The sequence below is a fragment of the Schistocerca americana genome, chromosome 11 (genome assembly GCF_021461395.2).
Source record: "Schistocerca americana isolate TAMUIC-IGC-003095 chromosome 11, iqSchAmer2.1, whole genome shotgun sequence".
In the NCBI taxonomy this organism is placed as follows: domain Eukaryota; kingdom Metazoa; phylum Arthropoda; class Insecta; order Orthoptera; family Acrididae; genus Schistocerca; species Schistocerca americana.
Window position 1 is genome coordinate 199115761 of NC_060129.1, and position 20905 is coordinate 199136665.

Consider the following 20905-nt stretch of genomic DNA (forward strand, 5'->3'; position numbering starts at 1 on the left):
CTATGCAAACCCCTCAATCTTCCGGTGTGCTCCGCGCCTATGAGATGCGTGGCTGTTGAGGTGGAACAGTCGCAAGCGGGCAACCTCTGGGGCACCTGCCGCACCCCAGTTGTATAAGGCTTACTCGGGCACGCGGGGCTCTGTCTGAGCGGACCTTTAGTTCCCTAGCTGCTCGTGGGACCACAATGGACCCTTCGACCTCTACATTTCCCCCTACCAGTGGCTTGGGTGGGCCACTGGTAGGAAAACACACCCCATCGAAGAAGCGACTTCGTGCTGCGAGTCCTCCAGCGCCTAGTGTTGATCGAGATTTATCAGACTGTCGTAACAGAGCACGTGCTGATAATCAGAATGTGTTTTTGATTATTAAAGGGAAGGAGGGTAGCTTTGAGAGGGTTTCTCCCTTTTACATCCACAAGGGTCTTGAGGGAATTGCAGGAACACTTAAATCTGTGAAGCGACTGCGCAATGGGACTCTCTTAGTTGAGACATCTAGTTCCCGTCAAGTCACTTCTCTTCGGAAAGCAACCTGTCTCGGTGAGTACGCTATCGAGACAGAGCTCCACTCCACTCTGAACTACAGTAAGGGTGTTGTGACATGTAGGGACTTGGTGGATATCCCCACAGACGAGTTAAAATCTGAATGGGCTGATGAAGGTATTGTTGACGTGCAGCATATTATGAAACGAGTCGATGGGGACCTCATCAAATCCGACTCGTTTATTCTCACGTTCAGTTGCCCACGACTCCCAGAGCATGTTAAAGCGGGGTTCTTACGTTTGCCGGTAAGGCCATATTTCCCCAATCCAATGCGCTGTTTTAAATGTCAGCACTTTGGGCATACTACGTTGGGGTGCAGTGGGATAGCCACTTGTGGTAAATGTGGTCAGCCTGCCCATGAAGGAGCCGATTGTTCATCACCTGTGAAGTGCGTGAATTGCTCTGGGAGTCACCCTGTCTGGAGCCGGGTCTGCCCCATCTATCTCGAAGAACGGAAGATACAGGGGATCAAAACATCTGAGCGCATCCCCTATGGTGAGGCCAAGAAGCTCTTTAAGGCCATGCAACCTCCTGTGTTTACTACATCTTTCACTTCCGCTGTGAAAAAACAGGTACAAATGGCCACTGTTGCTACGCAAACAGAGGTTGCTAGTGTTAGCACTAATACCTGCGTTTGCCAGTGCACTTGTGCTGCTGCGGTTGTTTTGCAACCTGCGGCTCTCCCCGCAACGTCGGACAAGGCTGTGGTTGCTGACATTGGGGTACTTCCTCCCTCTCCCCATGTGGGGCCTTCTGCCCAAGCGAGTAATGCTCCACCTGTTGACAAGACTCTGCATTCTAAGCCCCCCAAGACAAAGACGCCGAAGCTGAAGGTTTTGCCACCTGAGGAGACTAGTCAGGGTCGGTCCGATGACGAGGCCATCGTACTGTCTGACATCTCCCGTGGGTCGTCATCGGAGCTGATGGACATTGACGTCGACCGGGGGCGATCTTCTCGCCCCGGGAATAAATCTCCGGCCAGTACGGGCTCTCCTCCAAAGCACAGAGGCAGGGTGAGAGTTCAGCCCCCCTGATCACTGGCTCCCATATTACAGTAGAACCTGAATGGGTTCAGGATGCATGTGGCCGAATTACAACTCCTTGTACGAGAGTGCCCTTTGTGCTTATGTCTCCGAGAGACACATTTTCGGGCCACTGATGCTCCTTCTTTACGGGGCTATACCGTCTATCGGAAAAATGATCTGACGGGGGAAAGGGTAAAGGGTGGTGTTGCGGTTTTTGTCCGTGACGTGCACCCCTCATCTGAGCTCCCTCTCGTTACAGACTTGCAAGCAGTTGCAGGTGACCTTCTTGTGGGTCGGAGGCTCACAGTCTGTTCACTTTACTTACCACCTCAGGATGCGATAGGCTCTGAGGCTCTCGCAGACCTTATTAGCCAACTCCCTTGCCCATTTCTTCTTCTGGGGGACTTCAATTCTCATAATGTCTTATGGGGCTCTTCGACTACTTGCCCCAGGGGTCGCATTCTGGAAAGCCTCGTGATGTCTGAAGAACTGTGCATCCTCAACTCTGGTGCTCCCACTCATTTCTGTACTGCTTCTGGGTCGTCATCAGCTATTGACCTTTCCTTTTGCTCTCCAGCACTCGCGGATTCTGCTCTGTGGGAGGTTGCTGCTGACCTCCATTCTAGTGACCACTTCCCCCTTTGGATTCGCCTCCTGGATGAGGCTATGGCATTACCAGTGCCGCCCCGGTGGCACCTCTGCCGAGCTGACTGGACACTTTTCAGCCAACTGGCTGTTTTGGAACACCGTGCCAGCATCCACGAATGGGTAGACCGTGTTACAGCCGTGATCTCCCACGCTGCTGAATTGTCAATCCCACGGTCATCCGGTCATCCCGAGAGGCATCCTGTCCCTTGGTGGACCACTGAGTGCCGCTCAGCCATCCGAGCCCGCCGTGCAGCTCTGCGCCGCTTCAAGTGCCATCCCTCAGCTGACAATCTTGCGGCCTTCCGGGTGGCAAGGGCCAAGGCGCGGCGAGTGATTAAAGAGAGCAAACGACGGTCGTGGCAATCGTTCTTGAACTCCGTCTCCCGCTCCACTAGTTCTACGAAAGTATGGGAAGCCATCAGGAGGATTTCCGGGAAACGCAGCCAACTACCTGTCACGGCATTGCTGCATCAGGGAAGTCTTCTCACGGCGCCGAGAGACATTGCCCAGACACTGGCCATGCATTTTGCGGCATCTACCACCACTATTAACTGTGATCCAGATTTCTGCCGCTACCGCACTGCCATCGAGAGGGGTCACTTGGACTTCTGGTCTCCAAATTCTGAGCCCTACAACTGCCCCTTCACAATGTGGGAACTGGATTCGGCGCTGTCTGTGGCTCGTGATACTGCGCCTGGTCATGATCAAATCCGGTACAGCATGCTGCAGCACTTGTTACTGCCTTCCAAGGAAGTTCTCCTGAATTGTTTTAATATGATATGGTTATCCGGCACGTACCCTGACTCGTGGTGGGAGGCGGTTTTGATTCCCCTCCTCAAACCGGGGAAGGACCGAATGCGTCCCAGTAGTTATCGGAGTATTGCTTTGACGAGCTGTGTCGGGAAGACGTTGGAATGCATAGTCAACTGTCGCCTGGTTTGGCTGCTCGAGACCAGGCAGCTCCTTAGCCCCTCTCAGTGTGGCTTTCGGAGATGTCGTTCACCTATAGACAACTTGACCTTGCTTGAGGCGACCATCCAACATGCCTTCCTGCGTAACCAGCATTGTCTAGGTGTATTCTTTGACATTCATAAGGCGTATGACACTACTTGGCGCCGCCATATCCTCAATCAACTCCACGAGTGGGGCTTTCGTGGCCGTCTCCCCGTCTTCATTCGGTCCTTTCTTTCCCACCGCCTCTTTCGATATAGGGTTGGTAATGTGCTATCTGATTTGTATGTGCAGGAGAATGGTGTTCCTCAGGGAAGCGTTTTAAGTGTCACCCTCTTTGCCGTCGCCATTAACAGTATCACATCCACTATCTGGAGTCCTGCCCAGTGCTCCTTGTTTGTGGACGATTTTGCTGTTTTCTGTTCTTCCTCCGGTCTTGTCACTGCTAGTCGGCAGTTGCAGCTTATGGTACAGCGATTAGAGGCATGGACTGCGAAGACGGGTTTTTCCTTTTCTGCAGACAAATGTGTGTGTGTTCATTTTAATCCTTCTCGACGTCTTTTTACCTCCCCTGAATTGCGTCTGAGGGACACCATTCTTCCTTTTAGCGACACTGTGCTGTTCCGGGGCCTCACTTTTGATTCCAAGTTGTCGTGGTTGCCTCACCTTAAAGACCTCAAGGTGCGGGCCCTGAAGGCACTGAATATTTTGAAGTGTCTGAGCCATCGGTCCTGGGGTGCAGATCGGGCGCGTCTGCTGCAGTTTTATAGGGCTTTCGTCCGATCGCGTCTTGACTATGGTTGCACCGTGTGTGGGTCAGCGAGGCCTTTGTATCTCAAGATTCTTGACGCAGTACACCATGAGGGTATCAGGCTGGCCACTGGTGCCTTCCGTACCAGTCCCATCCCCAGCCTGTGTGCTGAGGCAGGGGAACCGCCGCTCGGCATCCAGCGGAAACTCCTCATGGTGCGACGGGTGTGTCAATTCCTTGCCTGTCCTACCTCCCCTGCGTACCCTACCGTTGCCCGACCGCCTATGGAACGTCTCTTTTCCAGTCGTCCCAGGGCAACGAGACCATTTGGGATTCGTGCCAAGCATTTGCTCGAGTCCCTTAGTGTGGAGCGTGTGGCCCCCCAACGACAAGGTTTTACTCGCCTGCCTCCCTGGTTGCTCCAGAGGCCCAGCGTCCTTTTAGACTTGTCGGAGTACCGGAGGAGCTGCACTCCTGCGTTTGTTTTTACCTCCTTATTTTATGATATTTTAAACCAGCATCCCGACCATGTACCAGTATTTACGGATGGCTCTAAACAGGGGGACTCTGTTGGTTGTGCTGTTGTTTTCCCTGATCGAGTCATCAAGTTACGGCTTCCTGCGGCATTTACCATCTTTGATGCCGAATTGTTTGCGATCTTGCGGGCATTGGAGCAGATGAGATGTGTTCCCAGTCGTAAGTTCCTCATCTGTTCTGACTCCCTGAGTGCCCTTCAGACCATGCAACACTTGTACCCAGCGGATACGGTCGCCCAGGACATCCGTGATGCCCTACACCACCTGCAACGGCAGGGGAAGGAGGTTTGTTTCTGCTGGGTGCCGGGGCACGTGGGTATTAGGGGAAACGAACTGGCGGATGTGGCTGCCAAAGATGCATGTTCCCTCCCTCACGTTGTTGCATGTGCCGTCCCCCTCCATGCTGTTACCTCCCTCCTGCGTTATCGCGTTCTGCGTCAGTGGGAAGAGGAGCGGCTGGCAGTCGGTGAAAATAAGCTGCGTCTGGTCAAGGCCACTATGCGGCCATGGCGCGCGTCCTACCAGTCGTGCAGGCAGGATGAGGTTCTCCTCACTCGCCTTCGCATCGGGCACAGACCCTTAACGCACGGCTTTTTACTCTGGCGGGAGGACCCCCCAATCTGCAGTGCTTGTGGCGTCCAGATTACTGTCCGCCACATTTTACTTGACTGTCTTTTATTCTCTGACCAGAGGGCAGTGGTTTCTTTGCCACCGGATTTGCCCTCTATTTTACAAGATAACGCAATGACTGTAGTTAAGGTCTTACGGTTTTGTGTCCTGTCCAATTTGTTGCCTCGTATTTTAGGGAGAGGGTTTTAATGTGCTGCTGGGTGACTGGCTCACCCAGGTTTTAGGCAAGAGGTCAGCCAGTCAAGATTACCTCCTTGTTTCCCTTCGGTTTCTGTTCTCTTTTCCTTGTTTCCCTTCCTTTTTAGTGTGTTCCTTCTCCTCTTGTTTTGCCTCTGTATGTGAGGATTTGGAACTGTGTCAGGTCTGTGTCTTTTAGCCGTTCTCCTTGTTCGCTGTTCGTCTTAGTCCCATCACTGCATGTGTTCCTGTTTTTATGCGTTTGGGCGCTGATGACCACGCTGTTTAGCGCCCGTAAACCTCAAACACACACAGAACCCCTCGGAGAGCATTAAACACCAGTCCTAATTGCCTGATTGTAAAGTGACCTGTTTCCAAATTACATACAAAAATAACCACTATTTCAGTATACATATAATTCGAAAATGACGCTTTGGTGATTAACATTGTTCTTACGTGAGAAACATGATATAAATGTGAAATTAATACTGTAACTAATCGAAAGAAATGTAGCACATGGTCAGGACGTACCAGTAAACCTATCGGTATAAAATTACTACAGCAAATTAAATAGAACATATAAATGAAGCATGTTAATTGAATCTCCGATATATGTTAGCACTAAAATTCAGGCACTAGTTGATTTGTTATAAACAAATTTTGAAATGTAATTGTTACCTGTAACATAATTAGTCAGAAAATGTTATATTAACTCATAACTAAGTTGAAAATAGGTTCACCTTGTTCAGCACTGAGATTGCTAAAAATTTACAATGTGTAGCTCATATTCGGTGAAACTTCTACTTGTGATTTTACATAAAATTGTAATTTTCATTGTAGGTAATTGTTAACAAAAGTATAAATAGAGGTCACGCAGGCGCCTTGGGGCACTCGTTTTTTGGCTAGGGTTGGGAGAAAATGTATTGTAGGCTCACTCGTTTGTTGACTGTTGTGAACTCTGTCATTTGATGTCAACTTTGGGTACTTCTTATGTAACCGGTACAGTTCACCGGGCTCGGACACCAGAGTCCTGGAAATATATCAGTAGTAAAACTGCACTGTACTTTGGAATTTATTTGGGAGTCTTCCGCAATCCTTTTCATAGGCTGCATAGCGACGAGACGAATCCAGGAATTTTACAACACCCCGAGAACTAAACAACTCTCACTGTTGGTAGAATTGACGTGAAAACAACAGCGCATCGACTGGGCATTTCACTCAAAAGTCAAAACATTTGCAACGCGGAGGTGGGAAAATATGAACATCTCAACTCTGTCCTAGATATAGCCCCAGAAAAAAAAGTCAAGGGGTGTAATATCTGGAGAGGGGAGCAATGTCTGGATCGGTGGATCGGAAGGAATGGTTCAACACCCTGGCCACCCCACTCTCCAGACATTATGCCCGTTGACTTTTTTTCTGGGGCCATATCAAGGACAGAGTCTTCGTCACATCAGTTGCTGACGTCGACGAACTGAAGGCTAGGATACAAGCTGTTGTGGGTACTGTGACAGAACACATGTTATGAAACATCTGACAGGAACTGGAATACCGCCTCGACATTCTCCGAATTACTGAGAGAGCACACGTTGAGGTTTACTGACGTAAGTGGTCTTAAAAACTAGTAACACTAACCTATGTAACGCCATCAGATGTAAATTATTATGTCAAATGGTAATTCTGTAATAAATTGTTATAATCAGGGCACGACTTCGCGCTCACCCTGTATTACGAGCACCCACTACACCCATTGGTGCTCATTTTGTTTTCAGGGTGCACACTGATATTCCACAAAACGCAGTTTCTCTGTTCCTAGGTCTAGTTTAGTTGCCAAAATATTGTGCACAATGTGGAATTAACAGCTTTGCTGAGCACCCGAAAGCACACTATTAAGGAATAACCGAGAAAACTTGCGTATAAAAGCTACTTCACTTTGCTCCATAGCATTGAGGAAATATACTATTAAAAATTTTTGATAAAACTAGTTTCTACAAAATAAATTTCTCTAGCAGCTTTTTAATGGTATGTACAAAAACGTTGTATGATTTATTTTTTTTTATTTTTTTTTACTTAGCCCTGTGACTGCTTCCTGTTTATCTGTCACTTTCTTCTGATGGGTCTAATCTATTCTGTGGCAAAATTTTGTCATAGCATCTTGCACTGAGGTCAGTCTGCCCGTGTTGCAGCATGGCGACGATCGGCTCTGCCACACTGACGGCACCACTGATCTGTAGCCACGAAGTGGCGACACCCGCGTCAGTGGCACTGCCGGTTTACGATGACGAAGTGGGTCTTGGCGGGCTGCTGGACCGAGAACCCGACGACCGTCCGGAGAGGGAACTCTGCCCAGGGTAGGTGGAGCAGTGCATCGTTTCGTACGTACACGCTTCTCTGGTGCGTGCACGGTCGGCTGACTTGTTAAAGTCTTGTAGATTTGTATTAGGGTACACGTGAAGTGTGTTGTATATGTTGGATAATTATTTAAAGACCATTGAACTTTTAAGTCAGGATTACTATTTATTTTAACACTACTTAACAAACCCAGTATTGCATGGGTATTCTTTCTGCCAATTTTCTATTAGGGGGGAAAAAAAAATCTGTGCTTTTAGTGTAATATCTGCTAAGTGTTTTTGTAAACGTCTTTATGGCAGTGTCTGAAAGACATAGCTCTGTAGATGACAGCTGTTTTCACTTACAACCATTGTGCTTCACGGTTGAAAGCTGTCAAAAGTGTTGCCAGGTGTCTGGTATTTCTTTAAGTTGACTAGACTGCAGGAGTGACTCAGTGGTAAAGATAAACATATTAAACAATGGAAATCCCAGGTTGGAGTATCAATAGTGTAGGAAGAGAGAGATTGCTACTTACCGTGAAGATGACATGTTAAATAGCAGGCAGGCACAATTAAGATGCTTACACATTAACTTTCAGCCACAGCTGTCATCAGAAAAAGAAAGAGGGACACACACCATTCGTTCACACAAGTAAACAACCCTCACAAACACAAACGACCACCAACTCTGGCAGCTTGGACCAGAATGCAGTTGTTATGTGGAATGGAAGTAGCCATCCGGAGGGGGGAGGGAGGGGGGGAGGAGTAGTGGAAGGGTTGGTAGTGTGTGGATTCAGGGGACAGAACAACGCTGTGTGCCAGAGGTGTAGGGACTAGAATGCCAACAGGCACATTGTCAGGAGGGTGTTGGGCAGAGAGGTGGAGGGGGGGGGGGGAGGAGCAAAAAGGAGAGGAGTGGGGAAAGGTGAGCAGGTGCATTGGCGGAGGATGACACACAAAGTGTGGGAGGTGTGAATGCGGAGGAGGTGTTGGGACAGGGAGGGTCGAAAATGTTGGGCGAAGGGTTGTGGGGGACAGTACGTTAGCGTAGATTGAGGCCAGACTAATTAAGGGAGCAAAGAATGTGTTGTAACGATAATGCTCATCTGCACATTTCAGAAAAGCTAGTGGTGGAGGGGAAGATCCGAACGACTCGTGTAATGAAGCGACCGTCGAAATAGAGTATGTTATGCTCGGCTGCATGTTGTGACACGGGGTGGTCTGTTTTGCTCTTGGCCACAGTTTGGCAGTGGCCATTCATTCTGGTGAAAAGGTGGTTGGTACCGTATTTACTCGAATCTAAGCCGCACTCGAAGCTAAGCCACACCTGAAAAATGAGACTCGATCTCAAGGAAAAAAAAAATTTCCCGAATCTAAGCCGCACCTGAAATTTGAGACTCGAAACTCAAGGGGAGAGGAAAGTTTTAGGCCGCACCTCCATATCGAAACAAAGTTGGTCCATTGTAATATGAGACACAATTTAGTTCGAATGAATGACGATACAGTTGCAGTAGTTTGGTTTGAGTCGTAAGGCGTCAGGCGCTCCGTCCATATTTATACGGGTACCCTTCCTTTTTCACGTGCTTCATCTGGTTTGAATTGATTGCATATTTTTCTTTGAACTGATAAGTGCCGTTCTCTTTGTTATACGTGTTTACGTCATTCTAAGCTGAAAATGCATTACTATACTGTGTCGTGCATTGTTTGTCGCATTCTGATAATGAGTGTTTACGACCTGTCGCCGCTCACGGCATGGCTTGCTTTTGTGCGCGCTGACGCCGCTTATAATGAAAAGAAGAGAGGAATCGTCTCATAAGCGAAACAATGGCAAGAGACTGCTATTTGTTGTTACTTACACTGCTGCTTACTTTGATAATGATCAACAAGAACCAAATAATAGACTGCGTATGATAGATGTTCTGAGTGAGAGTTTAGCGAAAATTTTTCTCCGTTTGAAAATCTTTGCAGGCGCCTCTTTAGTACATTACATTCTGCACAGAAATTAGTTATTTAAGATCTAAAAATCTAGTCAATTGCTGTGCTTCATTTCTGACTGTATCACTATTAGGCATAAGAATAATACGAATATAAAGATGACATGATATGTATACTCTTCCGCGTTTGCTGTTGTCTCACTCTAGTTTCGTAGTTTATTAGGCAGACAGTATTTAAATGAGATAGCAGCAAATACCAAACAGTACATGGCAAACTGTTTTTATTCGTATTATTCTTACGGTGAAGAGAATACCGCATGTGATTCACAATTCATAAAAGTTCCTATTAGCAACCATCTCTTCTCACAGGTAGGAAAAATTTCAGAACGTAGAGTTGGCCATATTGACAAACATCCCAAACAGTCTTGTCAGTCGGATTTTCATAGTATATTGGAATGCTGCTACGTTCGAAGATCAACAATACGGAATTTGTATTTACTTCATTGGATAATGTATGAAAATGCAGTGGTTGAGACGAAACTCTGACGGCAGAATTTAGTTGTGGCGGCACCACCAACATTTTTCAGAACTTCCACTTACTTTGCACTCAATTCTAAGCCGCAGGTGGCTTTTTGGATTACAAAAACCGGAAAAAATGTGCGGCTTAGATTCGAGTAAATATGGTAGTCATATCAATGTAAAAAGCTGTCAATGATTGCAACATAGCTGATAAGACATGGCTGCTTTCACAGGTGGCCCGGCCATGTGTGTCTGTCTGCAGCTTAATGTGTCATCCTTACAGTCTCTAGCAGTTTGTCATTTCCTCCATTGTTCAATAAACACATTGAAACTTAATGCACGGTGGGGCATTTTTTACCCATCTCGGTGTGTATGACATCATATATCTTTAACTATGTGCTGCATAATGATATTTGTGTAGATACATTCAGCAGCATATGTGGATACTGTTAGTGAAAGATATTGCAAGTAGATTTAGTAGCAAAGAAGTATTAATTAAAATATCATATGTGATGTGGCTCTTTTTATTGCATCTTATTGTTTGTCATATCTTCTGAACTATGATAGGAAGGTTGTTCTTAACCCCACAGCAATTGGCGCGAGACTGTGAGGGACATTTGTACAAAGTTTGGATGAAATTGGTCCAGTAGTTTTGTGAAGGAGATGTAGAAAACACACACACATATTCATTTTTATATCATCTATCAAATGTATCGATATTCGCAAGTGGTTTCGGTACATGATTGCCATCGACATAAGTGGTGTGCATATTCACTGTCAAAATGTTCATCCGTAACTCAAGAAAGTAGTACTGTAAATATTTTGCCAAATAGTTCCATGTAATTCGACAGTTATATTTTAGTTAGGTGTGTGTGTGTGTGTGTGTGTGTGTGTGTGTGTGTGTGTGTGTGTGTTGTAGTAGTAGTAGTAGTAGTAGTAGTAGTAGAGCTATAAACTCTGTAAAGGTACAGAGTTTGTATGGACCGTCTGTTTAAACTTGAGTGTTTTGAGGTTGACCTTCATAGCTTAGTCCCTTCAGAATGAACTAAAAATACACCAGTACTGTGTACTTCAGTTTGTAAATAAGAAAGTGTTACAGAGTATGAGAAAGTGTTATTTCATTTAGAAATGGTTTGTAGGTCAAAAATTCAGTTCAGGTGAGGTGGTCAACATTCTTTTTCCTCCCTTAGACCCAGAATGATTTCAGTGGTTACTTCGTAAAGTAAATAACTAATTGTTCCATAAAATTTTGGGCGTGCGGCCGCATAAATTCAGCTCCTTCTAATATTTTGGCTGAATACTGTCTAGCCGTCTTCAGAGTGAGCCGAGATAATTGACGCTCCAGCACTTGCTCCGTCCATTTAAACCCGATTACCGAACCACTGCGCGTACGGCTAAAGATACACGTTTTTGTGCCGTGAAAATGTGGAGGTACACATTAAATAACTTATTTTCTTTTTTAAAAAAGGTCCACGCGATTAGTGAACTGGATGTAAGTGTATCGGTATTTCTTATGTAAGTGTGAACTGTGACCGAGTGCACTCAGTGAAGGTACAATTGCAGTGATTCCGCTCGCCTCTCGCACCTCGACCGACTGGCGATCGGCCGGCTGCAGGAGGTGCCAGCGTCCCGCCTCGCGCCGACCTCCGCATCCGGGACGTCGTCCACTGGCCGGTCGCGACCCGCATACTGTACGGAGCCGGCCGAACGCGAGTGCCGGGATCTCGGTTCGGACCTGCACTCGGAGGGTCCGGCCCTGCCGCACGGAAGCGTGGGAGGCGTCGGCAAGTCGGAGTGGTACCCCTACGCCTGCTACTACTGCGAGTGCAGGTGAGTGGGCGGGCCGGTAGTTGGCTTCCGCCTTCTGTGGGTCGCTTAGGAGGTACCTGTGGTTCTGTGCATCTGGAAATAGTCAGAACTACAGAGTGCACCCGAACTCGACCAGATGTAGTTCGGAGAGATTTTCTGAGTGTTTCGCTATAAGAGGCCCGTCATCTCTGCTAGCATTTAGTTCGATTCCTTATCGGCACGTATCTTTGTAGGCGACGTGCTCGTTTAGTGGAACGGGTAGCACGTTAGCTGGAGAGACGGAAAGGTGAGCCAGATCCGGACCCGAACTGTGTGGTGAAGTGACACGTGTTGCTGGTGCAGTGGCCAGGTTGAGTTTGGTTTTTAGACAGTTTCCTATGATCGTCCAGCCAAATGCTGGGCTGTTCCTCAATTTCCGCCTCAGAAAATACGATTGCACACAGAACAGAATGTACACAGTTCACTGCAGGCACGACTTCCCTCATATAACTGATGATGGTGGGGACAGGAAGTGCGTCATCTCAAAAGTTATATTCTAATTTTGTGTAATCTCGGGTACAGCAGACCCCGTACTAGGAGGGAGTAATGTTAAGAACAAAACAATCTTTGTACTTATGAGGGTGTGCTGAAAAGTAATGCCTCTGAATTTTTTAAGGGAAAACTCTTAAAGCTTTCTAACTCTCTTGCTTTTACAGAAGGGCTCACTGCATTCGGATTTTTTGTCATTGTACTGTTTGCCAAACATTGCCACCTGTTGCGATAGTATCTAACACTTGCTGCTAGTGTAGTTGCTCTTCCAAACAACGTCCTATATGAGCAAACCAGTTGCTTTATCTGTGGTTACTCGCACTTTAGGTACTTGGCCAGAGGTTCGAACTGCGCACGTCTCCTTTTGTGACCTGTAGATAATTCGCTGCAAATAATAACTTGTAGGGCCTAACTGTGATACTGCAGTCAAATAGTCTGTGCCTTGGCCAGAATTGAGAGTTAATAAAATACACAGACATACAAAATAAAAGTTAAACAAATGATTTAATAAAAAGGGTTGTATTGTAACGTCTGTAATTGACAAAGATGAAAGAGAATTACGTTGTATAATGGTTATTTGAAAAGGACACCTCAGGTAAACGGGACGTGCTCCTACTACATTCAGCTAAGATACAGACAGAAAAAACCCTTATCAAATGCAGTAAAGTTATATTGATATCATTAAGAGAATAGCGGCAAGATACCTAAACTGAACAGTCGTCAAAGACTCGCGAAGACTGTGTCTGTTTCGTGATCACAGTATGCGAGTTACCAGTTCGAAGTAGTTCAGAGTTCGAGACAGTGATTTGCAAACTGAGACTTGCGATACAAAGTAGTTACTTGTACTCTGTCTTCTTAAGTTCCGTAATACGAGGGGAGTACGTTCTGACCCCTCGTGAGCTAGCCCCTTCAAAAGTAAGATTATTGTAGTGGCCATACACTGCCCAGATTTGATCAACTGTACAACCGAATCGCACAATTTACTGTAGGCAGGCTGCCTTCTTCTGGCACTCTGCACCAAATGTACAGAATCACTCCTTCGAGCTCTTCACTCGAAAAAGTCACAGTCTCCACTCTACTTTCGTAGTGTTCTGCTACTGTCTGCTTTTGCATTAGCTGAAGGCCATCCCCACAAAAATACATCCCTCTTAATTACTACAAACATAATTTGGCTCAGCTTGACCATTTCCTTGACTAAACTGTGTTACAACAATCGTTAAATAAGGAAATGTTACAAACATTATCACACTCGGATCATTTACAATAATTACAAATAAAGGTCTTTTCATGAATAAATAAGCCTGTATTCTTGCACAAGTGCACTCACAATAAATGACAACAGTGTGTTGTCATGAAGTTTGTTTAAACAGTTATATAGGCCTGCTTGTCAGAAATGCTTTTTGCTCATTTTTTTCAATAATGGTGTCAGCTAATTCATACGACTGACCAATTCTTAAATCACAATGATTTTTAAGAGAACTTTTTTAAAGTTACTGACAGAATAGTAGACTGTTATTAAATGACTTCACAAGTTTGATGATATGTGAGGTATTCATGTTGTATTTATTTACTGTGTGGAGAATACGATGTTCTGACAAACGTGTATGTAATAAAAAAGATGAAAAAGACATAAGTAAGTAAAGAAAACTGCTACAGATCAGTGGCTTTTGATAGCTATTGTACAATGCCGTCATAGCTATTGTACAATGCTATCGTCTGAGATATCGCCTGTTGAAATTGCACGGAGCATTTAAAAGTTGTTAATTCAGACATTCATTGTGAAAATGTACAGTCACTGTTAAATATTAACTTCTGTGGTTTCAAAGACATTAAAAATATTGTTGTCACTGGATGCACCGCATTTTTCTGAGCTCAAAAATGTATTCAGATTTGTTTTAATCGTGGACAATAAATTACTGTAGATTTTCAAAGAGTTGTAAGAAGCAGTCTTTCAGCTCACTCCGCCATTTATTTGTGCATCTCCTGCACAAAGACCGTGCAAGTAACAGCTGTCCAAAGTCCCAGCTTTGGGTTTTGCCCATTTCCAGTGTACCTGGACTCTCCAGTACCAGTCACAGAGCCAGACTTGCCCCTTGAGCCCTGGGCCCACTAGCATTCAGCTGTACAATTATTTCACTTCCCTTCGTACCACCTGCAGGCGGCCAAATCGTTTGCCTACGTTACACTGTGCCGGGAGGCGATGTTCCGGCCCCGTTGAAGTATTTCGGGGTTGCCACAAGTTGTGGAAATCAGGGGATATCAAAGTGTCAGGGAAATCGGGGAAATATCAAGTAAATTGGGGAAAAAATGGAAAAATCTCGTTTTTTGTCTCAGTAGATGAAATGGTTTGTCTATTGAGATTTCGTGCACCGTTGCTGGCTGGGTGCAGCCGAGTATGTGCGTCACTCCCTACTCTCTCGTTCCTATTGCTTCTCCCCTTCCTACCACTCTCCTCAGCTTGCAGTCGGTGCTGCCACCACTTCTCGCCACTAGCCTGGCAGCCGCCGACGAGATGGGCAGGGAAGTGTGAGGAGTGGTTTGTTTGGATCTGGTGCCCGGAGACTGCGTACGCAGTGGCCGGAGAAGGTAGTCGTGTGGACGTGAGTTGTGTCTGAGTGACTGAATGTGTGTGTGTGCTCTCATTTTCTGACAAAGGCTGTGACCAAAAATTTAGTTCTGATGGTACGATTGTCTTTTCTGTGTGCCTGTCTCTGGCACGGCAATTGTCTTTACCGTGAGTTGCTACCTATCCTCGTTAGTATTGATTCTCAGAGTATATGCGCAAGTTATCTGGTGCACGGATTTATCACCACTCTCTCATTTCGTCGACACGGTGTGGTCTGATTTCGTCGAAACGGTGTTTGTGACGCGTGAATAGCTGGCCACGCGAGTGGACTTCCCGTGACGGGCCAAAACCACAGGCCATTTCTGTGGGTATCTCTTATAGATCACACCTGCCGTTCTGAAGCCCATTGTTTGCCACTAATGTGCAGGCCCTGCCCGTCGGATCTAGTCTCGCCAGTCTGCCCGCAGGCCAGGTATGTTTGTGTGTGTCGTAATGCAGTGGATTTTCGTGTTTTATCCGTGGAGCCGGGACTGCCGTGCTCCTCAGCAGACCGGAGGCCACGGGCAATGGCTTTCAGGAATTGCGACTGTCGCACCGCAAGTACATTGAACGGGGTGGTATTTTATAGACATTTTATTTATTCCACTACATTTTGACACTTTGAAAGTAGTTTCTAACGCACAAAGTATGGACAATAAGAAGAAGAAAATTTTGGCAGTCCCTCGCACTTTGTACATTATGTACACACATATTTCATGAAAGAAAAACCGCACAATATCTTTAAAATAATAGACGTAAACATTTTACTGGCAGTCATGTAAAGTGTTGGTTTACATAACTCTTCCCTGCCTTATGCACTTTTTTCAATGGGCCTACTTTTTTGTAAGGTTTATTCAGTCATTTGATTTAAATATAATTTTTGAAATTTCTTTTTGTTTGTCACATAATTTTAATCATAATATTAACTTTTCCATTTGCTCACACTTTGGGGCAATGGCCTTGCTGCAGTGGATACAACGGTTCCCCTGAGATCATCGAAATTAAGTGCTGTTGGGCGTGGTCGGCACTTGGATGGGTGACCATCCAGCCGCCATGCGCTGTTGCCATTTTTCAGGGTGCACTCAGCCTCGTGATGCCAATTGAGGAGCTACTTGATTGAATAGTAGCAGCTTCGGTCAAGAATACCATCATAACAACCAGGAGAGCGGTGTGCTGACCCCACGCCCCTCCTATCCTCATCCTCCTCTGAGGATGACATGGCAGTTGGATGGTCCCGGTAGGCCACTCGTGGCCTGAAGACAGATTTCCCCCCCCTCCCCCCCCCCCCCCTCCCCACACACACACTTTTCTCCCCATCATTCTAATTGCTTTTGGAATCTTTATTAATGTGATTTTAATTATTTTTAAGTATTAAAGTATTAACTTCGATTTAATTTCTCAAGTGTCATCATCCTGTAGTTTCATTCATGTTATTGCAGTCATTATTTCTATTCCTCATTTTGTTTGAATTGTGTGTCACAACTTCCTTCTTTCATTTAAATCTTCATCTGTGTTACTTTATCCATACTGCAATGAGAATTTGTTTTAAATGTTTGTATGATGGTCAACATAAAAGAAGTACATCTTGTAATAAAAAATACTTATTTGACACAGTTGCACGGGCAGTATAGATTATTTTGTCTTTTGTTTTTTCAGTGATAGATGGGCATTTTCAAATGTTTAAATATTATGATAGATAAATAAAAATAATTCACGTGCGTGAAAATTAAAATGGAACAAGAATGATGGGATGGAAAGTGAGAACAAATGAAAAATTTAATGTCAATTCAAATAACATGATAAAGGAATAAAAATAAAACATAAATTTAAACCAATTGATTGAATAAAAATAATGATCAGACATTTTGATAAAAATTTCAAAGCACTTAACGAGTTTCGAACCGACTACCTTCACCATCCGAAGGACAGTACGTTAATCATTATGCTAGGCAATCAGTGTGAATAATATTCCTTATATAGAGCTGTAGAGCGTCACGCGAAATTACTTTCTTGTCGCTTACACTCTAATGAGGGTCCACCGGGATGAATGGCTCCAGTGTGATGTTATCTGTGACCTTAAGCTACATCATTGTGTAGGTGGTTTTACAGGGTGTATACAACCGGGACACCCGGGAATTTTTCCATCTGGGAGAAAACCGGGCAAAACCCGGGAATTGTTTAGAGTTCCGGGAATTTTTCATTGTTTTAGTTTTCAGTTAAATTTTTGTGATTTTGACTGGGAAGAACCACTACTCTAACAAAGGATATTACTGTATCCTGCTAGGGCATAATAATACTACAGTAACAAAACATGAAAGAGAGGAAAAATAAAACGAAAATAAAACTTAAGTTGCAAAGGAAATGCGCCGTATACAACAACAAAACAATGCTCATACAAGCGTCTGCCAACAGCAGTGTGTCAAAGGCTTCAGGAAGACTATGCAATGCTTTATAACAACAAATTGTCTCCGATGAGCGTGACGTGACAACTGTTTAAATTAGATTCGTTTGAGCAGTTGTGGGCAGGCTCTTGCGCATGTACAGTTGAGTCGCGTATGAGTCGTACTTTCTCCCGCTTCTGGTTACAGAAGTGTGGCTGGGCGCCACTACTTAATTTTGCCCCGGTTCAGAAATAAAGTAAATCTGGGGCTGATGCACAGAGCAGTCCGAGTTGTGCTGGGGAGGTGGGTCGTCTCCACTTGACCTGTGTTTACGTTCAGTGATTTTGTTGTTTCCTCTTTGTTTATTGTTCTCACGTGAAATGATAACAAAACGGATTTTTGTGGCCGGGAACTATCAAATGAATGGAAATATGTACGCATAATTACAGAAGGCTAAAATACGTTGTTAGTTTCAGATTTTATTCCCATCTTTCTGACAGTCAAGCATTAATCTCCTTACAGAACAATGAAGTTATTTTTGCTGGTTTGCTAAAGAGATTAGGCTTTTATTAATCTTTTCTGCCGAGGCAGTCAATTTATTTGAAACGAAGTGTTTAATTTCACACTACTGGCTAGTTTCAACTGTTCGCTGCACTTAAAGTGCACGTATGACATTATGCCATAATAAAGAACAAAACATAAGATAATACGGTACTGTAACTCCAAGAAAATTTACATACAAATGTGCATTTTAAGCCGAATTATACATTTTTGTATGGTTCACGAAATTCTAACGCTCTTGAACTATCCGCTTTTGTCTTTTTTTCTTCTTGTTGTTGTTGTTGTTGTTGTTGTTGTGGTCTTCAGTCCTGAGACTGGTTTGATGCAGCTATCCATGCTACTCTATCCTGTGCAAGCTTCTTCATCTCCCAGTACCTACTGCAACCTACATTCTTCTGAATCTGCTTAGTGTATTCATCTCTTGGTCTCCCTCTACGATTTTTACCCTCCACGCTGCCCTCCAATGCTAAATTTGTGATCCCTTGATGCCTCAAAACATGTCCTACCAACCGATCCCTTCTTCTAGTCAAGTTGTGCCACAAACTCCTCTTCTCCCCAATCCTATTCAATACCTCCTCATTAGTTACGTGATCTACCCACCTTATCTTCAGCATTCTTCTGTAGCACCACATTTCGAAAGCTTCTATTCTCTTCTTGTCCAATCTGGTTATCGTCCATGTTTCACTTCCATACATGGCTACACTCCATACAAATACTTTCAGAAACGACTTCCTGACACTTAAATCTATACTCGATGTTAAGAAATTTCTCTTCTTCAGAAACGATTTCCTTGCCATTGCCAGTCTACATTTTATATCCTCTCTACTTCGACCATCATCAGTTATTTTACTCCCTAAATAGCAAAACTCCTTTACTACTTTAAGTGTCTCATTTCCTAATCTAATCCCCTCAGCATCACCCGATTTAATTTGACTACATTCCATTATCCTTGTTTTGCTTTTGTTGATGTTCATCTTATATCCTCCTTTCAAGACACTGTCCATCCCGTTCAACTGCTCTTCCATGTCCTTTGCTGTCTCTGACAGAATTACAATGTCATCGGCGAACCTCAAAGTTTTTACTTCTTCTCCATGAATTTTAATACCTACTCCGAATTTTTCTTTTGTTTCCTTTACTGCTTGCTCAATATACAGATTGAATAACATCGGGGACAGGCTACAACCCTGTCTCACTCCTTTCCCAACCACTGCTTCCCTTTCATGTCCCTCGACATTATATGACATAATGTAAGATCTTTTAACATTTTACACGTATGAACATATGGGCTTCCTGCGTCATCGTAGCTGCGCAAGCGCGATTATGCCTCTTACGTGGCGCTCTCTTGCAACTGCTGAAACGAACCTATGTCTAACAGGTCGCGGGAAAATATTGCGAATGGTGGCCTGAAAAGCGTTATATTCAAAGCAGATTTCCTTTTACGCAAGATAAACTATGTGCGAGATGTACGATGACTTTCTTAAATCACAAAGCGTTTGACTATCATTTAAAAATCAACTGTTTGAGGCCGACCATTTAGAAGAATGCGAGCCCAGAAGATCAGATATTTATGTCTTTATTAAAAATTTTACTGGGGCGTTTATTTGATGTATCTTAAAGTGTATCACGCGCAAAAAAGATCAACATTATATGTGGAAGCTTAGCTTCTCTTCCAGCTTATTAATCTTAAAAAAAACCATAAACATTCAAAGGATTGATGAGTTTTACGGTGCCGAGGAAGAGTATACTGTCACTTAACACGGAAAAAGTGTATTTTCACCTGGGAGAAAGTGTGTTTTTAACTTGGAAATCCGGGAATTTTTTTCTCCTTGTCCATGTATACAACCTGTTTTAAAAACTGGATCCCTTTGTGGGGACTACTCCTTAGACAATACATGAATGATTTCTGACATTTGACCAATGAATGTTTTGGCTGTTCTTGTTCCTCTTGTTCTCCTGACATTATAATTCTTAGTGCTCTGTATTCGGTGGCACACCTAGCTTCTCTGTACCGGGACTCCAAAGCACAGAACAATTGCCATGCCCAGCAGGTACTGCAAAATGTGGCAATAGTGTAACCGCCAACCAACCTTGAGGATGGTTAACGTCCGTCTGTATCATTTCACTTGCAAAAATGGTGACAAAACCCTCTAAACTGTTTTTGTTTACAAACTATGTAATTAATACAGAGTGACAATTATTGAACTATAAGAAATCAAATCCTCATAATTCTGAACAGTTTGCATTAGGATATTCAAAATGCCCAGTTGGCTATGGGGCAGGATGGGAATTAATATGTGAATATGGTTTGGTTTAGCAATGAAGCCCACTTTCATTTGGATCGGTTAGTCAATAAGCAAAATTGGCACATTTGGGGTACTGAGAATCTGCATTTTTTGATTGAGAAGTCTCTTCTTCCTCAGCAGGTGTGAGGTCCAGTCACAAATAACCTTGCAATATTCCTTGATGGCACAGTGACTACTGAACGGTACATGAAGGTTTTGGAAGGTGATTTCATCTCCATTATCCAAAGTTATCCCGATTTCAACAAGATGTGGTTCGTGCAAGATAGAGCTCGACCCCATCAAAGCGGAGAGTGTTTGATGTCCTGGACGGAGCACTTTGGGGACCACATTCTGGCTCTGGAGTACGCAGAGGCCACTGGTATGGGCCTCTGTTGGTGGCCATATTCTCTGGATATGAACACCTGTGACTCCTTTGTGTGGTGCTATATTAAAGACAAGGTGTACAGCAATAACTCCAAAACCATTGCTGAACTGAAAACAACCATTCAGGAGGTCATCGACAGCATCGATGTTCCGACATTTCAGTAGGCTGTGCAGAATTTCGCTATTTGTCTGCGCCGTACGTCGCCAATGATGGCAGGCGTGTCTAACAGGTAGTTACCTAAATCCGAATGTCTGTAGTGATGTGTTAATGTTGAATGAAGTGTGTAACTAAATATGTTTTATTTTTCATGTAGTTA

The 20905-nt window shown here is 44.5% G+C and overlaps 1 protein-coding gene across 3 annotated transcripts in view; it reads left to right on the top strand.

Annotated features, from left to right (window-relative positions):
• LOC124553841 overlaps window positions 1-20905 on the top strand; it is a 93192-nt gene that overhangs the window by 17534 nt on the left and 54753 nt on the right. For 2 of the 3 annotated variants that reach the window (XM_047127829.1, XM_047127828.1), the window contains 2 exons: window positions 7442-7606; window positions 11602-11868. In XM_047127829.1, the coding sequence (XP_046983785.1) occupies window positions 7443-7606; window positions 11602-11868 (431 nt within the window). In that variant the 5' untranslated portion in view covers window position 7442. The remainder of the gene's footprint in view (window positions 1-7441; window positions 7607-11601; window positions 11869-20905) is intronic. The other variant, XM_047127830.1, reaches the window with a different exon arrangement.